Source organism: Cydia fagiglandana, chromosome 12 (genome assembly GCF_963556715.1).
Source record: "Cydia fagiglandana chromosome 12, ilCydFagi1.1, whole genome shotgun sequence".
In the NCBI taxonomy this organism is placed as follows: Eukaryota; Metazoa; Arthropoda; class Insecta; order Lepidoptera; family Tortricidae; genus Cydia; species Cydia fagiglandana.
In genome coordinates, this window is record NC_085943.1 from 2,483,061 (window position 1) to 2,506,011 (window position 22,951).

The 22,951-nt window shown below is 37.7% G+C and overlaps 1 protein-coding gene across 1 annotated transcript in view; it reads left to right on the plus strand.

Moving 5' to 3' along the window:
* The first annotated feature begins 294 nt into the window (after positions 1-294).
* The window catches only part of LOC134669370 (OTU domain-containing protein 7B-like), a 46,853-nt gene continuing 24,196 nt past the window's right edge, over positions 295-22,951 (plus strand). The window contains exons 1-2 of the mRNA XM_063526886.1: positions 295-476; positions 20,076-20,130. Of these exons, the coding sequence (XP_063382956.1) occupies positions 20,088-20,130 (43 nt within the window). The 5' untranslated portion in view covers positions 295-476; positions 20,076-20,087. The remainder of the gene's footprint in view (positions 477-20,075; positions 20,131-22,951) is intronic.

Here is a 22,951-nt window from a genome sequence, read left to right on the forward strand (position 1 = left end):
ATTATAACTGTACCAGTTTTTGCACATTAAGGGGCTTAATTATAGTTTTATTTAAATAGCTAGAGTCAGTCCATGAAAAGTCTGCAGCGGATTTGATAGCCCACGCAGTGCACGTGTTATTTTAAACGTCAAACTTCTATGAAATTATTATCAAATCCACTGCAGTCTTTTCTTGGTCCGACTCTATTAAACCTGTTAGTCAATGTCAATAAACAAAATCAGCTGTCGATAAATTTATCGACAGTTGAAATCACCCACATCACTATTATACCTGTCCCTTTCTTGCACTTCCGTCAATCATCTGTTTAGTCTATGGTTTTTCACAAGTGTCGCGCTGTGTAGAAAGTGGACTATTTGTAAATATTGTATAATTGTAAATAATCCGTGTTTCATGTTTTCAAATTATTAATTTACATATTTTATTGTTCGTGTAAGTGCTTAATGGATGTGAAGGTGATATAAAGCTGATAAACAACGTAAGTGGTTTTTGCGTATTTATTTAAAACACCTGTCGCATTTATTTGATCGAAACGCATTGTCTAATTTAGTTTACGGTCTAGCGGAATGTGATTAGCAGGTTCATAATGGGTATTCTTATTTCGAAATTTGTTCTGGAACATTTTCTGCTGCTCTAGTTGCGTGAAATCCTCGTAACCTTGAGTTATAGTGATGTAGTGTCATCGTCTAAAATTGGTAATGTAATACGGAGTTCGTAATCGTTGTGGGAGTGTTATTTGCGCTAATTAGGATATTATGCCAGCGTTGAAAACGTTCCAAACGGCTTAAATAACGTTGGCTGAAGGCTGGGAAGTATTGTTTGTATTTTGAAATACTGAAAAATATTGCATAAATGGAGTAGGATGACCAAAACAACCGAGGTTTTTTTTTAAATACTTTGTTGTTAAGGGAATCAGCATAAATCTTTCGAACACCCTATCAGGTCCCTTTTTAGGGTTCCGTACCCAAAGGGTAAAAACGGGATCCTATTACTAAGACTCCGCTGTCCGTCTGTCAATCACCAGGCTGTAATCGTGATAGCTAAACAGTTGAAATTTTCACAGATGATATATTTCTGTTGCCACTATAACAACAAATACTAAAAACAAAATAAAATAAATATTAACACTTTGACTACCGAGAAGCCGCCTGGTACTTGGTAGGCACTCGTAATGTTTGCTCAGATGCCGAACAACCCGCCCAGCGGGTTCTTTTGTATGCAGATATAGACGACCGGTTTCTGGGGTAGTGCACCGTTTTTTGCCCGGTTGCGAAAGTGTTAAAGTGGGACTCCCATACAACAAACGTGATTTTTATTGCCGTTTTCTGTGTAATAGTATGGAATCCTTAGTGCGCGAGTCCAACTTGGACTTGGCTAGTTTTTTTGATATAGGAGGCAAATGAATCTGCTATGTTTTAACCACAAAAAAATGCTTTATAAATACCACATTCTAGAAGCATCCACCCACAATGTAATTCAATACTCAATATGATACCCTGTGTAAGAGATACTCTGTGGTTTGCAGTTGATTCGTAATACATACAATCTGTTCATGCATTAAGAGTCTCAACATTTTTAAGTAAGTAATAATCAGACATTGTAAATTTTATAGCATTCTTTGTGCAGCAGGGTGTTTAATGGAATTGGTATAGATAATTCCAACGGAAATGGTAAATTAAAGTTAATACATATTAACGTAATTAACGCTAATTAATAATTAGGGTTGAAATTGTTTAAGCCAATTCCGTTAACACTCTGCTGCACCGAATATGCTATAAAATTTATGATGTCTGGTAATAATCATGCTAACTAATATTCAAAAGAATCATTTATTCATGGCAAACTACGTTTTATACAAACATATTGTGTTACAAAATATATAAATATATATTTCTAGTCATCATTACTCATAATAATATAATATATGCTGATTGTATGACATATTCAATACAGACAGTAACTAACTATAGCTGACTGATAAGTTGATAACTTTGTTATCAAACTATTTGCAAAGATTGTTGTAATTTCTTGTTATGACTAATTGATAAGATATATTTCCTATGTTGATGAAAACCCCATTTTTAAAGGAAAGCAAAGACAAAAACCTGCTCACAATGTTTCAAGTAAATTGGTAAAGAATTACGAGCTGTAGAGGAGAACATCTGGATATATGAAAGCATTTTTACCCAAGCTGAAATCGAGACCTTCACTAACGCTTCTGGGCAATAATAATGGAATAAGCTGGAAGATCAGCACCGACTTTAGGGCTTTAGGGCTTTAGCATAATGCTGAGGCGTAAACTATATACTTTGTTTTAAATATATATTTTGTAACACAATATGTTTGTATAAAACGTAGTTTGCCATGAATAAATGATTCTTTTGAATATTAGTTAGCATGATTATTACCAGACATCATAAATTTTATAGCATATTCGGTGCAGCAGAGTGTTAACGGAATTGGCTTAAACAATTTCAACCCTAATTATTAATTAGCGTTAATTACGTTAATATGTATTAACTTTAATTTACCATTTCCGTTGGAATTGGTATAGATAATTCCAACGGAAATGGTAAATTAAAGTTAATACATATTAACGTAATTAACGCTAATTAATAATTAGGGTTGAAATTGTTTAAGCCAATTCCGTTAACACTCTGCTGCACCGAATATGCTATAAAATTTATGATGTCTGGTAATAATCATGCTAACTAATATTCAAAAGAATCATTTATTCATGGCAAACTACGTTTTATACAAACATACGAGGGGCGGCTGAATAGTAATCTCCTTGGTCAAAAAAATATTAAAATATGTTACTGGTTGCAATGCAATTTTATTCGTTATTTATTCTTTTTTCAAATTTTGTGACATTCATTTGTTTCCGTAAATGCCATTTGTGTACAATTTTCGAATTTATGCAAGATGTCGGGTGAAAAAATCAAAATAGTTAAAATCAGGGACCGTATAACCGGTTTTATTAAATACCTGTATATAAACTGTCAAACGAATACCGGTTAAAATGTTATACCTATATTCGAATTAGAGGTATTGCTGTCATTCCGTTTTTGTCTTTATCGCTAAACTACACTAATTGACATAATGAAATACCGGTATTCATTAATACCTCAATAATAACAGGTATTCAGTATACCGGTAATGGTTATCGTATTTAATACCGGTATTCATTGCACTTGATCAAAGAGTAACCAAAAACTTTGCGACAAGAGGTTAAAGTTGTTGTTAAGTCCTCATGCTAATATTGATCGCAGTACAAGCGAAATATTTCATAATTTAACCACGAGCGTAGCAAGTGGTTCGAAAATGCGACCGTTTCAAAGCACGAGGTTAATGAATGAATTAATGAAAAGAATTAACCCCAGAAAACATTTCCATATGAAATATGAGCGCCGCGCCGGCGCGCCGCCGCCGCCATCAAAATTTTCGCGCCGCCGCCGCCGCCAAAATTTTCGCGTCGCCGCTGCCGACACTGCGCTATCGCCGTGGCATCGGCGTGACCTTGTTAGATACTAGAGTCTGTCTAAGCTAACTTTGCACCGATTTGAACAGAACAAAGTGAGGGAGTGTTATTATAATATAAACGTCATATTTTCATAGAAATTTGACATTAACGATGATATTTACACACGTTGTCGTTGCAAATGCTATGCAGATTAGTTTGATCGGGAATTTATTGCTTTTATATAAGGTGCTAACAAATTACAGCTTGGCAAAAAAGAGTAGAAATTAAAAAGTGGCAACACTGTAGTGTCGTCCCGTTTTCTTATATAAATTGGTTTGAAAGGGACGACACTACAATGTTGCCACTTTTTAATTTCTACTCTTTTTTGCCAAGCTGTAGGTATCGATATTTTAAGAGATGGTACTTTATATAAAAACAGTTAACTTTAAATAGAAATCAAGAAAACTTTTCATATCATATTTTTGTTTTATTTACCGAACAAAAAAATAAATTAAAATTATATTAATAAAATTAATTAAAAATAATCATTACGTGCATTTAACCACATAAAGAAAAAATACATAGAGTGCTCATGCTCACTCCATACATCAGTTTTGGTACCAAAAATACTATTCTTTTCGTAGTCAACATTAGTATCGAGTAACGGAATTATCAGTACTGCTACTTGACAATAGATGTTGCACCGACCGAAAAGTCTAATGCTCAACAACTTTCAGCGAATATTAAACAAGAATTAACTGGAACTTATTTTCAACTCCTTCTGCTTTAATATTAGTTGTAAATAGTTGTTCAATACAATTTTCGTGAGTCGCGACATTTGAGACATCTACTGTACTGTACTGATAATTCCGCTACTCGATGCTAAATGTCAATTACGAAAATAATAGTCTTTTTGGTACCAAAACTGATGTATGGAGTGAGCACTCTATGCTTACTATATTTGTCTATGATTTAACTGACAAGATGTTTAACACTTTCTGTTTTGCCAACAATTGTTTGTGTTAAATGTCATTATCATCAACGTGTCATTTCATTTATCAACGTGAAGTGACCAGTTAAAAAGAGGTCTCATTTAATTATCTCATTAACAGGGTGTTTTTACGTAGCAAATTTGTTTTCCAATTTTCTCAAAGAACATCATAAAACCTAAATGTTTCATACTTAAATATACTCCAGGAGTCGAGTATTATCAGCTGTAAAAATATTGGTAGCTAATTTGTTAGCACCTTATATTAAGTTCGGATATATAACTTTTTTGGCTAATATATATTAGACTGCATGCTTTCTCTTGTCTATGCTTAAGCTAAACATGTGGCAGTAGTTAGCGATTCGGTGGCCAGGCAATGTCAATGAATAAGAAATAGGTGATATGGAGTCTAACCTAATACGTCTATTCCAGAACATATCCTCAACAATTGAATGTAAAGGTATGAGCACGATAGTTGAAGTCACGCACACAACAACAAAATCATGTAATGACAGTGAGATTTTGAAATTAATATTCTTTTTAGGCTTCCGTATTTCGTACCAATATCAAGTTGATATCAACTGTAAAAAAGTTTCTTGAAGGTTTTTTTTATAGGCTTTTAATATCGTACGTTTAAGTCGCATTCACTCATTGATTCATTCATACTATTTTTTCGATTAGTAGGTACTCTGTGCGCGCAGTGTGTGTAATCATTCACCTCTCCTGGCGATACGTACATATAATAACTATTATATTTGACTATAGCTACCCGCACTGATTTCGCACGGATAACACAAAACCTTAACAAATTGTACACCTAAACTAAAGCTTCCTCAAAAATCTTTCTATTGATAGCTGAAATCCGCATGAAAATCAGTTGAGTAGGTTTTGAGTTCATCGTGAACATACATTCATATAGTTACAGACAGACGCGGCGGGAGACTTTGTTTTATAAGGTGTAGTGAATTAGTGATAAATTCAATTAACAGTAACCTCACAATATAAAGATGTTCATTGTGCTGCTTATCTACAGTTCATGGCATGAAAAACTTTTTTCCTACCATAATTCAATAAATAATCCTTGAAATTAAAAGGTTTGAATTCTCTTCGCATAAACCAAGTTTTCAAGGCTACGCCGCCGATTCGCCGCCACCGCCAAGCAATTTTGACCGGCGAACCGTCGCCGGCTAAATGCCTATCGGGCGGCGCTAGACGTGCGCGCCGGTCGAAAATAATTGGGCAACGGCGCGCCACCAAAAAATCCACGGCGGCGGCGTGGAATTTTTCAACTTTTCAATTATAAGACGTATAATGAAAAGTCATGCTTAACCCTTAAATCGACAAGGGAAAAAAATCTTAAAAAACTGTGTTAGTATCATTTTTTCGGTGTTATTATCTTATTAGGTATGTGGTTGTTTATTGTAGAAAAATCATGAAAAAAATCTATTTATAATAGTTTCGAAAAAAACATAGGTATGACAAATATGTTGGATGTTGCCAGGTTCGGTGTAAATAAAAAGATACGCTGCATAATGAAAAGACGTCTAGTATTTTGGACGTTGCCGAATATACAGTACTTTATATGCATAAGGTTTTTTTTTGTCAATATCATGTTTTTTTTTTTTAATTAATATAGAATAATTGCTTTTAATTACAAATACACTTACTGATAATGTCAACTTATGTTATGAACTAAAGTAAAACCTACTATTTTTATATTTTTCCAAAAAGTATATAGCTCGTAGGTGGTAAAATTTTACCAGTCATTGGCGTCATTTTATTAACATTAAATCAAACTTAGCGGGGTATCGTAGGATGCAGCAACATCTGAACAATGGTATACAATAATGCATGTAATTTTATCAATATTTTCGTAAGAACTTTCTAAAATGAAATCGGGTCTGTCTCTTGATGTCTTGATGAACGCACAGGAAAAAAAATCCGTAATAATATTTTTTTATCTATTTGGTTCATTACGTTGTAATAAGACGAATAATGACTTAGTATGGTGTTGGTGCGACATAAAATAGTAGAATTCAATTATATAACCAGAAAAATTCCGTAAGTACGTAATTATTGCCATTTTTAAGTAAGTAGTTTACGTCAAAAATGTGAGAGTTACGTAGGAAGTGGCGCCCGCAATAATTTTCAACTATTTCTTATCGGACTATAACCTATTACATATTTTAACGCTGCATAAAAAAATATTCGGCGCGAATTTTAAACTACCGGCGGCGGCGGCGGCGCGCGTACTCCTTATGGCGGCGGCGCGCACGTCTAATCAGCGCTCATATCTTTGAGATTATAAACTACATACATAATAAAATACAATTAAATCAACAATTAAGAGAATCAAATGAACGCTATTAAAAATGTATTCGTCAAAATCATCACCTAACAGCTAATTTCACCAGCAACATGAAAACGGGCATTCTAAGATCCGAATCTTAAGTATTTACAACTTTACAAGCGGGCCGGACAACGTCCTTGACGAGTAGCGAAGGAACGAATCGTGGTACTACTACAACCGGTATTGGCACTTACTTATTACCGGTAATAGCTTTAGGAGTAAACTATCAAATAGTGGTATTTGTTGTCAATTGGCTAAACCGATAACACTATTGAATACCGGTATTCGAATACCTCTATTCGGAGCTTAAGTGATATAAATACCCAAATTCAAATTACACCGGTTATACCTCAATAATAACCTGTAGTCAGAATACCGGTAACGGTCCCTGGTTAAAATTGAGCACCGTGCAGTGATCAAATTCTTAACAAAAGAAGGAAATACGCCCTCGCATATCCGAGAGCGTATGTTGCGTGTGTTTGGTGATTCGTGCCCTTCAGAATTCACTATAAAATTTTGGTCCAAGCAATTTAAAATTGGTCGTGAAAGCTTGGAGGATGACCCCCGTAGTGGAAGGCCGATTTTTGCGGTTACGGAGGAAAATGTAGCCAAAGTAAAAAAAATAATTCTAGAAGACCGACGGGTGAAGCAGTGGGAGATAGCCCGAGATGTGGGCATAAGTAAAGAGAGAGTTAATGAAATAATTCATACACATTTGAACATGTCTAAGGTGAGTGCGCGCTGGGTCCCCAGAATGTTAACGCCTTTTGACATGGACAGACGGGTGAAATGTTGTAAGGACTTTTTGAACATGAGTCGGGGGAAAGAAGAAGAAATTATGTCAAAAGTAGTGACGTGTGATGAGACCTGGATCAGACAGTGGGACCCAGAAAGTAAGCAAGAGTCTTTACAATGGAAGTTCAAAGACGAGAAGCCTCCTAGGAAGTTTAAAGTTCGACCGTCAGCTGGCAAACTTATGGCTACGGTGTTCTGGGATATAGAAGGAATATTAATGATTGATTATTTACCAAAAAGAACTACCATGAATGCCGAATATTATTCTAACCTGCTACGCCAGTTAAGGGATGCAATAAAAGAAAAAAGGAGAGGCAAATTAAGCAAAGGAATTTTGATGTTACACGATAACGCACCTGTCCATACTGCCCGCACAACGTAGCTGGTTATGAAAGAATTAGGCTTCGGTACCATTGACCACCCACCGTATAGTCCAGACCTAGCCCCCTGCGACTATTTTCTCTTCCGAAATCTGAAGAAAGACCTCCGAGGCAGAAAATTTTCTACTGATGATGAGATGAAGGCTGCTGTAACGGACTTTTTTGACGACAAACCAAAAGATTTTTTTTTTCATGGGTTAATGTCATTATTTGACAAATGTAATAAGTGCATTTCCCTCGAAGGGGACTACATAGAAAAATAAAATAAAACTGGACACTACAGTCTTTTATTTCATACTTAGGTAGATTACTATTCAGCCGCCCCTCGTATTGTGTTACAAAATATATATTTAAAACAAAGTATATAGTTTACGCCTCAGCATTATGCTAAAGCCCTAAAGTCGGTGCTGATCTTCCAGCTTATTCCATTATTATTGCCCAGAAGCGTTAGTGAAGGTCTCGATTTCAGCTTGGGTAAAAATGCTTTCATATATCCAGATGTTCTCCTCTACAGCTCGTAATTCTTTACCAATTTACTTGAAACATTGTGAGCAGGTTTTTGTCTTTGCTTTCCTTTAAAAATGGGGTTTTCATCAACATAGGAAATATATCTTATCAATTAGTCATAACAAGAAATTACAACAATCTTTGCAAATAGTTTGATAACAAAGTTATCAACTTATCAGTCAGCTATAGTTAGTTACTGTCTGTATTGAATATGTCATACAATCAGCATATATTATATTATTATGAGTAATGATGACTAATGCTGAAATTCTAAATGCTAATAAACGCAAGTATATCTATACTCTGTATCTTTAGGTATTTAAATAAAAGTTAACAAATAATTTGTTATATGTTATAACATAATAAATGTTAACCAACCAAATACAAAACCACCTGGATCTGTCACTGAACATCCTGACTTTAACCTGCATTATTTGATCATGTAATGTTTTCATCTACTTTTATTTAAATACCTAAATTTACCTAAATACCTAATTTTGTTTACTTTTATTTAAATACCTGAAGATACAGAGAATGAGCAGTAAAAAAATATACCAGTAAATAAATAAATAAAATTACCTGCAACAATTTAAATACATATTCTTAATTCCGAAGACAATTACGATGTTGCAATAAAGGTTAATTAAGAGCAGTGTATTGTTTAACCCATTGTATACTTGTATACATACTTGCCCTTTTAAAATCGTTATCCACTTTTGTGTTACTTAAATACAGTCATCTGCATTTTTATTATATCTTGCACAATAAAGCAAACAACTTGGGCGAGCTCGCTCCATCGTAGGCCACGTCTACGCCTCGGCTAGTCTGTGGCCATGAGTAAGCCCATTAATAATAATAAAAAAAAAATGATGTAAAACATTTTCGTCTTATAGCTTATTTTACTATTGCCAAGTCTTTGCAGAGTTAGAATGCGTTTGCACTGGGGCAGTACCGTCTTTATCATAAGGGCACACGGGGCCCGTGCCCAGGGCCCCCTTCCTCAGAGGGCCCCGAAGGACAGACAGTAACAGTATATTTGATTACCATAAGATCATAGTAGAGCATTTTTAGTTTAATTCGCTTTCTTTACTTTCCAAAAAGGCCCTTAATTCTTATGTTCCCAAGGTCCCCAGCATAGTTTAACAGCCCCGAGTCTCTTCTTCCTGGCGTTATCCCGGCATTTCGCCACGGCTCATGAGAGCCTGGGGTCCGCTTGACAACTAATCCCATGATTTGGCGTAGGCACTAGTTTTTACGAAAGCGACTGCCATCTGAACCTTCCAACCCAGAGGGTAAACTAGGCCTTATTGGGATTAGTCCGGTTTCCTCACGATGTTTTCCTTCACCGAAAAGCGACTGGTAAATGTCAAATGACATTTCGTACATGTTCCGAAAAACTCATTGGTACGAGCCGGGGTTTGAACCCGCGACCTCCAGATTGCAAGTCGCACGCTCTCACCGCTAGGCCACCAGCGCTTATGGGTAACTAATAGGATTGGCTGTAATCCGGCCGAGCAGAGAAGAGATGTCTTACAACCAGTGCTATTGGTTGATTCCTCTCATCTTCTCAAGTAGGTATTCGCCTCAGAACGGCACCCTTAGTCCGGCTCTAACACAATGCTTTAGTTAGCTATACCTATAATTGAATCGATTCCTAAACAATAAGCGACATCGCAATCGAATCATAATTCTCCACATGTAGTGAAAGTCGCCGTAAGTGTTTCGTTGAACTCTGGCCGTTACAGGCGGAATGTTATATATCTAGATACGTTCTCGTGACATGGCCTCGTCTTTGACTACTACAGTTTAGCTGTACGACGATACGCAGTACGGCTAAACTGTAGACTGAACCGTCGCCTGCGGTATTTCCGGATCGATACATACATACATTCATCACTGGCTCAGTAACCCAAAAAAATTCTTGGCCTCTGACACAAGAGAGCGCCACTCTACCGTATTCTGCGCCACTTCACGCCAGTTGGGTATTCCGAGGGCGGGCAGGTCTTCTGGTCTGCTTCGTCTCTCCAGCGGTATCTGGGACACCCAGACGGACGTTTTCGCTATGACTAGCACCCAAAAGAAAGGGATGAGTATAATTTTCCTGGTTCTTACTGACTGACAAGTTGTGTTTGTCAGACTATAATTATCTATCCAAATACGATTAGTGTCAAGGCGTTAGATTGTATGTTCAAAGGTGTAAACGCAAGCTTCTATATTTGAATTTTGGTGTTTTCCACTAAGAGTTCATTGAACCCAGCCGTATTTGCAGGTGGAATGCGAGTAAAGGGCTTCGTCTGTGTTTTGACAGCCGTCTAGATTTATTGCCTGTGTCTAGAACTCTAGAATGTCTGACTGTAATGTCGTATTTGCCACTCACGTGGTCTTAGTGCTTATTTGGCGTTTTCTTTTGATTCACTGTAGTTGTTTTCATGGACAGAGCAAGATACCATAAACAGGTATCTGCGTAACGTATTTTGTTATGATAGAAACTTAACGCATTACCATAAACAGTCACGTGTGTTCGCGAATCTGCCCACACGTTAAAGTACGCATCTCAGACCGTTACCACTTTTACCATACATGGGCCAATACACCATTACGACACGACAGTATAGTGTCGTGTAAGGCGGCCAGATTTACAGTTGCCATCAGATATATCGGAGCGGTCAAGGCGCTCACAAATATCTGAACACGTCTCTATTGTCAGGGCGATAGAGTGCATGTTCAGATATTGTGAACACCTTGGCCGCTCCGATATATCTGATGGCGGCTGTACCGAAGTTTTCGAGACGTGACAATTTTTAAGTTTGGAATTTAACTAGATAATGTCCTGAAAATTGGGTGCGATCAGAAAATTTGTCTTTATAGCCCTTATGGTAGCCTACCATATGGAGAATGTGTTTCGAACTTGTCTGTCAGATTAAGAAAATTCGTACAACTACAATGGGACCCGGGTATGTCCTTAAACTACGTCCAAGACCACCGGTGGACGGGCAGCAGCGTCCCTCAAATTCGGTGTACTCGACTGCGATCTCCAACCCGCCTGCCAAGCGTGGCGATTATGGCATTCACCCCCCATAAGGGGGAGGCCTATGTTCAGCAGTGGACGTCTTATGGCTGAGATGATGATGATGATGATGATTAGCACTATCAAAGCTTAACTGGAAGAAATCCCTTAAAGGGATAGGTTCGCCTTTGTACTACCTATCCTGTGCCATAAATGTGTGTTTTGTACAATAAAGAGTTCATACATACATACAGTACAATTATATCATGAACGTGGACCAAACTAACCAAATCCATTTAACGATTTTTTAACTGCGCAGTTAAAATCAACATATACGGCTAAAAAAATACACTCCTTTTTTTGGGCAGTCGTGAAAAAAGTGGTTAAACGAGCCCACTGATTAACAGTCCGCCGGACGGAATCGGCCTGTCATGTCAGTTAGAACAAAAAGTTGACAGTTCCGAACAACTGAGAGGCAGATACCATCCGGCGGACTGTTAATCAGTGGGCCAGTTGATCTTCGGCGTCGACCTTCCACCAGTACCTAACGTTATGCTCCATATTTAGTCATGCATGCGACGGTATGCGGTCATAAAAGATTCGGCCTTCATTTCTTACCGCCGGCCTTGATTTAAATTCCTTCCTACTTGGCTTGAAAACTCGCATCGTTAAGACAATTATGCTTGAGACGATGAATTCAAGTATCCTAGTATATACAGGCTGAAATGTTAACCACCAGCATTAACGCATAATAGCTAAGGACGGGCCTTACGGGCACTTAAATGGTACTAGTACATCAGCGGTGTGGTGTCAGTCACGAATTCAAGCCAATCGCGCAACTAGTTGCGACCAATCGCGCGCGTGCCGCGAACTCATCAACCAATCGCGTTGTAACGGTGTCACACCGCTGTACTGGCCCCATTCATATTGCCTTAAAAAGAAATCGGCTGGAATGTATGAAACAGACAAATTTTCGCGATTTGGGCGTTGGTCTCATACTGAACATTCAGAATGACCTATTTTACGCTGGTGAAATAAATGTCATACTGTAATTTCTGTAGTAAATTTGAACCTTTAGTGTAGGAAATAGAGTTGATTTTGCGTTGTTCAAAAACTGAACGAAACAAAGCAAAAGCAACTCTGTTCCAATCGGATATGATTTAAATTTCATTGAACTGAAAAAGTACTATAGGACCTTGGGCCTTAGGAGGTTATATGCGTAATTTTTAATTAGACATACTTGTTATTGATTCGAAATCCGTAGGTCTCACTTGCTATATTAACAGACCCGTTTCGCTTGTTATGGGGATAGGCAATATTAGGTAACATCCACAGGGCTTCCCAGCGTTTGTTACTATGTTAGCACTAAGTTGCTAACAGTGTTGGCAAAAAATCAATTCGAATTGACGATTGACGATTGAGGATTGACCGATCAATCCGAATTGACGATTGACGATTGACGAAACTAATTCAAAATCTACTGATTGAGGATTGACGATTACTAATCGTTAATTCGAACTGATCGGTCAATCCTCAATCCTCAATCGTCAATTCGGATTGACGATTACTTTGCATGTACCTACCTAATGTCCTTTTTATCTAGGCCATTTTTCGAAACTAGCCAAATACGTTCAAAAGCGGTGTCTGAGTTTACCAAAGGTTCCGAAACATGTTTCCGACGGCAATATAAAGGATGTCCTTTTTGGAACATTTTCGGGACTTTCCTTGAAATTAACCAATATCGTTCAAAATCGATATCTGAGGTGCCCAAAGGTTTCGAAACTTGTTTCCGAGGGAAATATTGAGAGATGCCCTTTTTTGGGACATTTCTAGAAATTACCCGATTGCGTTGAAAATCGATATCTGAGGTAACCAGAGGTATCTAAACATCTTTTCAACTGCAATATTGAAAGGTGTCCTGTTTTGGGACATTTTAGTGACATTCTTTGAAAGTGACTGCTTGCATTCAAAATCGATATCTGAGGTGCAAAACATGGTTTCAACGGCAATATTTAGATTCTACACTTTAGCCGCGTACTTACTTTACTACCTGCATTACGCCACCCTGCTGATAACAAGATGCGTTCTAAAAACGTACGAGTGCGAAAGAGATAGCATGATTCTAATCCTTTTATTGTTCTAGTGGTGTCCAGTTTGAGTCCAGTAGAGATAAGACATTCGGTCTTCAACCCTTGTTGTTTGTTGGTGTGTGACTGTGTGTGTTTGTTTTAAATTAGACTGTGGATTTTCTTTTGGCGTTGGCTTGTTATACGGACTTTTGGATTTACTTCTGGACTGTTTCATACGATTAACTTGGCGTGACTTTGAGGATTGGATATCGCAGTTGTTCTTACGGTAAGTAACATTTACCAACTATTATTTGTCGTAAAGGTTAACATTGAATATCTATAGGTACATTTTTTTATTCTAGAACAATGTTATGTGGGTTTAAAAATTTCACTTTGTTATTTTCGTGTGCAAGATTAATGGATAAAAAATAATTATGAGAATACATCTGTAAGATAACTTCTATACGATATTATAATTATGTCTAAATCAATAAAAAAATATCATATTACGGGCTCCCTTCGATTTCATTTCATGCTTGTTATGTTTTTATGACAGATTGTTATTGTGAGATAAATGAATAAATAATATCCATAATAACAAGTAAAGTTCAATATATAAAGCCTTGCCAGTATTACAGTGAATACCGGGGGATATCCCGATACTTACTGTAATACTCGCAAGGCATTCAATAATAATAAATCATTCTTTTGGGCAACCTTTGGGCACCTCAGATATAAATTTTGAACGCAATCGGTTGGTTTCAAGAAATGTCCCAAAATGTCCCAAAACAGGGCATCTCGGAATATTACCGTCGCAAACATGATTTGGAACCTTAGCGTAGGTAAAAAGTCATTTCTCGGCATTGCCGTCAGAAACATGTTTAGAAACCTTTGGGCACCTCAGATATCGATTTTGAACGCAATCGGTTAATTTTAAGAAATGTCCCATAAATGTCCAAAAAAAAAGGAAACTACGTCTTTATTGCCGTCGGAAACATGTTACCTACCATGTGAACCTTTGGAAATCTCAGATATCGTTTTAAAGTGCCAACGAATAATTTATAAAAATGTCCCGAAATGGAAGGGACATCTTTCGGGACCTATAGTCGACATCGATTACGAATATGAACGTAATCGGCCAAATTTCGAAAAATGTCCCAAAAAGGGACATCAGTCAATACTGACATCAGCAACATGTTTTCGAACCTCTGAGAATCTCAGATATCGACTTTAAGTCCAGTAAGTCTCAAAAAAGGACACCTTTGAAAAGTAATCTTAGGGACTATGGTTAATCTAGATTGAGAATTGATTTAATCCGAATTGAGGATTGATGCGTTAATTCCGATTGATTCAATCGGATTGACGCGTCAATCTGAATTGAATCAATTCGAATTGATCAATCCGGATTGATCAATTCGGATTGACGCGTCAATTCGATTGATCAATCCGGATTGATTTAGTTCAGATTGATGCCAACACTGGTTGCTAATCGATGTCGGTGCTTAAGTGTGAAGTGTTTACATAAGTTTTGATATCGTGGACACAGTTAACTGACCAGTAGTATGTCTTGTGGCAACGAATTAAGGTCTAACATTGCTCAGTAAAATAAAGTGTGCACTGTGGTACAGTCGATGCCCCAGCAACAGGTATTTAACCTATCCACTTTTTTAAAGTCTAACCAGTAATATATGATCAGTCAAGAGTGCGATGTTATTCCCAAGGGTGACAGTTCAGTATAGTGTGAAAAAAATAGTTCCAGTGAAATTCCGCAACATGGCGCGTGATCATATTCCTGGTCAGGCTTTAGGTAAGTATACTATGTAAGTATATTAATATTTCACTTAGTTACTTAATTATCGCAGAAAATACAATACAATATATACAATATTATTAGTACAAGTTGTAGTAGGAGAGTGATTTTAGGGTGCGGTGCGGCTTGCAATCCTTAGCTCATGGTTCAACTCGCCTTTTCTTTTTTGGAGCCTCTGTAGCCACGGAACTCCATCTTAGGCTTGCCACATAATCTTTGGCGAAGCAAAACATCGTCAAGAAACTGGTCCACACTGTTAACTGACAGTTCGTAAACCTTATTACAAAAGGCATAAGGTCCACCGATGGACAGTTGAGAGTGTTGCTCTTTGTACGATACCTTAAAACCCTCCATTACATCACGTGTAAAAAACATTGACAAATAAATAATGCGTAACATTAATTGACGTGTCCTTAAACCGACATCAACACTTACCTGACCAAACGTATGCCTTAATCCCTTGAAATAAGATTCACAAATGGCCAATTAACAATGGTATCTATAGAATTCCATCGCTGACTCACCTACACACCAAGACTGTCTGGCGCTACCTCCATTCAGACGTAAAACGGCCTTCAAGGACTTATATGTTCAAGCACATAGGCCTTTTTAACTTTATGCTTGTTAGGTATGTTATCGCGCGTGGTACGTTGATAACAAGTTACTCACAAACGGGAAAACAATAGTATATTGATATCGTAATTCTGATGAAGGCTTTTGGAATGTCTGATTTCAAGGAATTATAGTACAGTGTACCCTACTTACTATATTTCCACGGAATTATTATAGTGGTTATCAGTTAGGTATCGTTTAAGTATTAAGTAACCAAGAATTATTGATAAAAAGAATGCTCCTATTGACCAAGGCAATAAAGCTTCCCTTAAGGCAGGGTTACCTAAGGCCGCTAATGAAAAAGAAACACCGAAAAATAAACTAATGAATGTCTGTATGAAATTTCTTACAATCCGGCCCGCCGAAAATTAATCTGGGGCCTGAATGAGGCCTTATGATTCGCCGGTATCTGCTGTTCTCTTAAAAAGTCTGAAGGCACATATATTTGGCTATTGATTGCGCTGCGCTTTCTCTTCCTCGTTATCACATGACTGAGGGTTACGACCACATAATGGTATTGTTTTGTGCACCAAATTCTGCACGATTTTCCGCCGTCCTAATAATAATAGGCATCTGTATAGATCCCTGACAGGCCTTCCTTACAGTAATCTACCTAGTCGGTGTCCATTACCCCGTCTTCCATCCACCATGCCGACCACAATGCTTTTTTCCAAGTTATCTGACTCATGTCTGGCCACGTGTCCAAAGTAGTTAAGAGGCCCACTGATTAACAGTCCGCCGGACGGTATCGGCCTGTCAGTTAGAACAAAATTTTGACAGTTCCGAACAACTGACAGGCCGTTTTAAGGATCCGCTGGAACAAATGATTGATTAAGGTAATTAATTATAAATTTAAGGTAACATACATACATAATCACGCCTATTTCCCGGAGGGGTAGGCAGAAACCACGGATTTCCACTTGCTACGATCCTGACATACCTCTTTCGCTTCCTTCACATTCATAACATTCCTCATACACATAAGGTAATTAATATATCAAAAATCTAGCCCTTTACTCCAGAACCCCTTGTAACCCTGTCGAATCCCTACTGTAGAAAACTAGAATTTATTTCCTAGTATTTTATTTACGAGGGTCGCACTGAAATATTCGGGAATGGGACACTTAGAAATAACATAATAGAATGAGGCATATAATTTATAAAAATGTAACTCTTTATAAAACTTTTAAGGTATATTCCATTTGGTTGTCATTTATATTTAAAATTTACTGACAATTTGAAAATTGTATGTCGAACATTATTTGAATTTTTGGCCAAGTGATTTTTCGGATCACATTTTTAAACGGTTTTCAATATGCCCTCAGCGAACAAATAAAAGTTACAATGGGCTTCTGTTATTTTTTTATGAACTAGAGTTCATCGTACGCTCGTTTGCAGTTAAAATTATATATGAAAGTCACTTTCATTTTATCCCATGGGTGATCTTAAAGAAGCATGTCATTCCAAAGCGACGTCAAAATTTAAGATCGCATTTGTGCTGTTAATTAAAAAGACTGCCAAAAAAGTTGCATATCGGCAGATTTCGACATTCCTAAATATTCATATGACAACAGTAAAAAAATCTTTTATATATAGATATATGTAAAAAAAACTTCAATTCCGTTGGCTACTCTACGAATTTCATACAAAACCACTAAGGCCCCAAAATCGCCATACAAAAAGGACTTTGGGATTATGAGCCGTGTGCATTACAGAATGATTACTTTCAAAAGAAAATTTATATGCGTGGTCAGTTTGAGTTTAAGTATGCATTAAAATAAAGATTGACTGTCTAGATGCGACAGTTTTCTCTATTCCCGACATTTTCAGTGCAACCCTCGTAGTTCCCAGTAAAAACGTACACGTGCAGTTGTGCTTATTGAGGCAAAAAATAATTATTTTAAATTTAGAAGCAGTTAAAGTAGGAAGCGAAATTTTGCTCGCCTTTTGCCAATTAGAGTTGTAAACAAGGAAAGTATCCTTTTAAAGGAGACTTAATTAAGATATTTTCTGTGTTGTACTGACAACATTTGAAATATTAAGGAGGATAAAATCCTCTTCGTAATTATACAAAATGTAACTTTTTTTGAATTTAATTAAATGATATTGTCAATATTAAATACTAGATTCTGCTGAGATTACATTTGGGTGAAATGATGATTTCTGTAATAAACACTAAATCCATCAACCTAGGGAACCTAGCAACCTTCACTAAAGCCGACGACTGACTAACAGGCCGCCGGACGATATCGGCATGTCAGTTAGAACAAAAATTTGACAGTACCGAACAACTGACCGGTCGATATCGTCCGGAGGACTGTTAGTCAGTGGTCGGCTTAAGAAGGAGTTTTGGCCGAAGGGTGTCAAGTTTCGGCGGTCCCGTGGCCGGCTCCCTGAGACAGCGGGGTTGCGAAAGGCATCGCAGCCTATGTGTTTTAGTTTTTAAGATGTATGGGCCAATAGTTGCCTGAAAATTAAGTATTTATCTATGGGCCAATAGTTGCCTGAAAATTTAAGATTTTCATTCCAATTCAAATGCACTTTCTCGAAACTAAATCCAAGACACTCCATCAAACTGCGACATCATACCGAATTTGAATATTATAACCAGATGTACTCATTCATAAGTGGGCGGTAAAGTTGTAAACAACATGTCCAGCATAATCTGAACTTTTTATGTTGTTTTAGTTAAGAACATTCTATAGAACAAGCCCGTTGACACGGGTCTTGAAATTCTGGTGTTACGATGAGTTGCATTACTTGCATTCTATTTTAGCGTAGTGTAGGATGCATTTAGTCATATTCGTTGCGTGTTGGGTTGAAAATTAAGACATATGTACATATGAGTGGGTGAGAGTTGATCGAGCGTGGAATTATCGTTGTCAACATTCTTTTTAGGGTTCCGTACCCAAAGGGTAAAACGGAACCCTATTACTAAGACTTCGCTGTCCGTCCGTCCGTCCGTCTGTCACCAGGCTGTATCTCACGAACCGTAATAGCTAGACAGTTGAAATTTTCACAGATGATGTATTTCTGTTGCAGCTATAGCAACAAATACTAAAAACAGAATAAAATAAAGATTTAAATGGGGCTCCCATACAACAAACGTGATTTTTGACCAAAGTTAAGCAACGTCGGGAGTGGTCAGTACTTGGATGGGTGACCGTTTTTTTTTTGCTTTTTTTTTTGTTTTTTTTTTGCAATGTGGTACGGAACCCTTCGTGCGCGAGTCCGACTCGCACTTGCCCGGTTTTTGAATAATTGTTCCCGTTCTGGTCGATTGGTCATTACTCATTACAATGACATGACTAAATATGGACTGGGCCAAAAGGAAGAGGAATAGGGATCCTTTAATAGTGCGGTGGACGCTTACGCTACGTCTTACGTAGGCGAACAACGCGCGAACGCGGCGCGGCACGGCGCGGCGCGGCGCGGCGAAAGCGGCCGCCGCCGCGCCGCGCCGCGCCGCGCCGCCTGACATTCGCGTGCAAATCGCGCCGCACCGCGTTCGCAACGAGATCGCTTACGTAGGACACTTCTATGGGCATCAAAGGATTGATTTCGCCGCGCCGCGCCGCGCCGCGTTCGCGCGTTGTTCGCCTACGTAAGACGTAGCGTTACTGTATAAAAACACTATTATTTATGTCCTAAGCGCCTGCAAACTATAAGTTAGGTCCATTTTCTTTGAAAAAGTTTGCCTTCCTTGAGAAATTTTTAAAGTGTGGGGAAGACCGTCTATACAAGCTCTTTTGTCTTTTTGTACACATGCTCCGCATACAGAAGGTCGATGAGGCGGAAAGAGTGCAGCTCTTCCTTACTGACGTGTCTGAGCTACGTATGTATGCAAATACGAGAGGTATTGCCCTATTAATCCTATTATGACGGTCTTTCCTGCAATACATTTTATATGCCGGTCTTCTCCACATTTACCATAAATACCAATATATATTAATTTTACGGTAAACTAATGGATTTGTTGTAACTCGAGCATATTAATATATGTACTTATGTTTAATGTTAGCATCGCGGCAGTTTAAATTCTATTAAATTTTGGAGTGTCTCAAAATTCTCTTAACAATTATTTCTTTGGTTTCAGGGTGAAATCGCAATGGTGATGGAAGCCGATCCAATTCCTGAGAAACACACGGACGGTAAATACTAACATTCATAATATGAGTAATAAAGTACTTACTCACTCACTTGTTCAGTAGCGAATGAAACAATACACTAAAAGTATCTGCCATCCTGGAATACTTTTCCAAAGAGATACCTGCGGGCCAGGCAGTATCATGAATAATGACATTACTGTTAACTAACATTTAACCGATGATTTTGTATAACTAGAAACGTTAATTTACTTCATTTTCGGTACTTAACTCCAAACAAAACATTAACAAAACGTAATTCAGAAAGTCAAAGTTACGCCTAGGGAGTCTTGAGTCCGTTCGCCGGACGATATCAGCCCGTTAGTTAAACGCAAAATGTGACAGTTCCAAACAACTGACAGGCTGATATCGTCCGGCGATCTGGTAATCAGTGAGCCCCTTTAGTCTTAGCTAACTCTGCAATACTCTGCATTAGTCAGATTAGTCTGCATAGACTTTGACAGAACAAAGCGTCGGCATCACATAAAAACTTTACGTTAAGGTTGCACTTTATCTGTGCTAGTTAGCTCGGTGTGACTGAACATAATAATTAAGAAACTGTTACACCACACCCCTTTAGCGTTACCCCGCAAACCCACGACCCCATTCATCTTAATAAATCCAATATAAGGTTACGAGGCCGTTTACCAAGATTATTACGGGACTAGGTCGCTGACGCTCGATGCAACCTATCTACATATATCCATACGTTATGTACAAAATTGTGAGATCATTTCTAGGATTATTTGATGCCTGAAGTCTAATTTGAAACAATAGTGGTTAGTTTTTGTCTTAAATCAGAGGAGAGGAGTCCCGCAAGGGAGTGTTATTGGCCCAACTCTTTTTATAGCGTATTTAAATGATTTTACACACATTATTTGCTTCGCAGGTGATACTGTTATACTATTTCACGGTAATTCATGACAGTCATGGCCGCAATGCCTAGAGATCGCCCAGAGCGGTATTAAATCGGTTTACGTTTGGCTAAAACGTAATCTACTAACTTTCAACGCCACGAAAACTATTTTTTTTTGTTTTCCCTGGAATACTTTTCCAACTAGAGATAAAAAAAAATCTGTACAATTCGCGTTCAAAAGTATCTGTGACAGTGTCTGAACAGGGGCCCATTTCTCGAACGATATTAGTCTAATATTATTAGTGTGTTGCCATGACAACCAATACGATTTGACAGTTCGTTGATCGTGGACTATAATAATATTAGTCTAATACCGTTCGTGAAATGGGTCCCAGTTCTACACATAGAGACGTAATAATATATCTTTTTGTTACGCTGTCAGAGAATGGTAAGATACTTTTGACGCGCAATCTGATCCGTTCCGTTGAAATTGAGAGAGACCTTTTGGATTCGTACTGTGTGTGCCCACAGCGAGTCGATGGCCCAAATCCGGGACACGTGACGCCGCTATTAATACTACTCGTGTCTACTTCATTTCATACTGGCGACTGGTGTATAGGTGTAAGTCACTAACTTACTGTGTTTAAATTTGCGTATTTGAACCGTCTTCATACAATTTTGCCATATGTCTAAAAATAAAAGCAGTTGAGTCCATCTCAGCTAACTCTGCGCAGAATTTAAAGAAGCAGAGTTTGACAGTGCCGCTATATATAAATGTGGACCAAGGCAGTGTTGGCAGAAACGTTAATGCAATTGAAAATGTTGGCCATTAACCATTATAAATTGAATCGTAAACTGTAATCGTCCGTTACGGTTTAAGGTTCAATTTATAATGGTTAATGGCCAACATTTGCAATTGCATTAACGTTTCGGCCAACACTGGACAAAGGTATCCCATCTTTCCTGCCATGTGGTCCCATCTAATGCACACTCCCGCCACTCTTTACTAAATGAATGTATCAAAAATGTATCAACGTCATCCCGCCATCTCCGTTTTGGTCTTTCTCTGCCCCGAGAACCATCCTGTGGGACCCAGTCTGTGGTTGGCCCTAATAAACGAAATTGATTGTATACGTTGTAATATACCGACAACAACTAATGTTAGGTGTTAGGTACTGTAATAACCCATGATTTGGAAACCGAATGTAAACCGAGAGAAAACGAGTACACTTATACCACATCTGGCTGACCTTAATCAGTAAAGACAAATAATTTGATCTGCTCTGACGCCTGCGACACTGAAATCTCTACACGTGTAAATCTCTCCCTTTGATCTTTTAATGCAATATGTTCTGTTACTTGTCAAAAATAATTTGTTAGAACTGTAACTATATTGATATACTTTTATCAATTTTAGGTAATTGTTGCTCGGTTGTAGACATTGTAAACAAAGTAACTGCTTTCAGTAATCGGTCTAGGTTCCAGACTAGACGGAATTTTGAGTACTATTGATTCTACTGAGTGATAATGATATTGATAACGATTATTCTGAATCCACCAATGCTTATCTCATCATATTTATTATATGGGCTATTGCTATTGTATATTAAGGTAAGGGAACTAAAGGAAAGCCTAAAATACTTATTATACAGTACACGGTACAGGTTCTTGCCTCTCATTTCATTTCCTCACCATTTAATCCATTATTGAATCAATAGTAGGTACCTACTTATGATTTTGTGTAAGAATAACCCAAAAATCTCAAAACGTCTCGGAATCAGGACTCTTGCTTCGATGATTTCTGAAAACACCCAATTAGAATTCGAAACGTCGTTATGGACATTCGATAAATTGGCACCTACTTTTTGTCTGAAAATAATTCAAACAGAATTTCCGGATGAGAATGAATGAAATAGGAAACTACGAACGGGACGAATCCATATTGTAAGTAGTTTTTTATTATAGATTTTT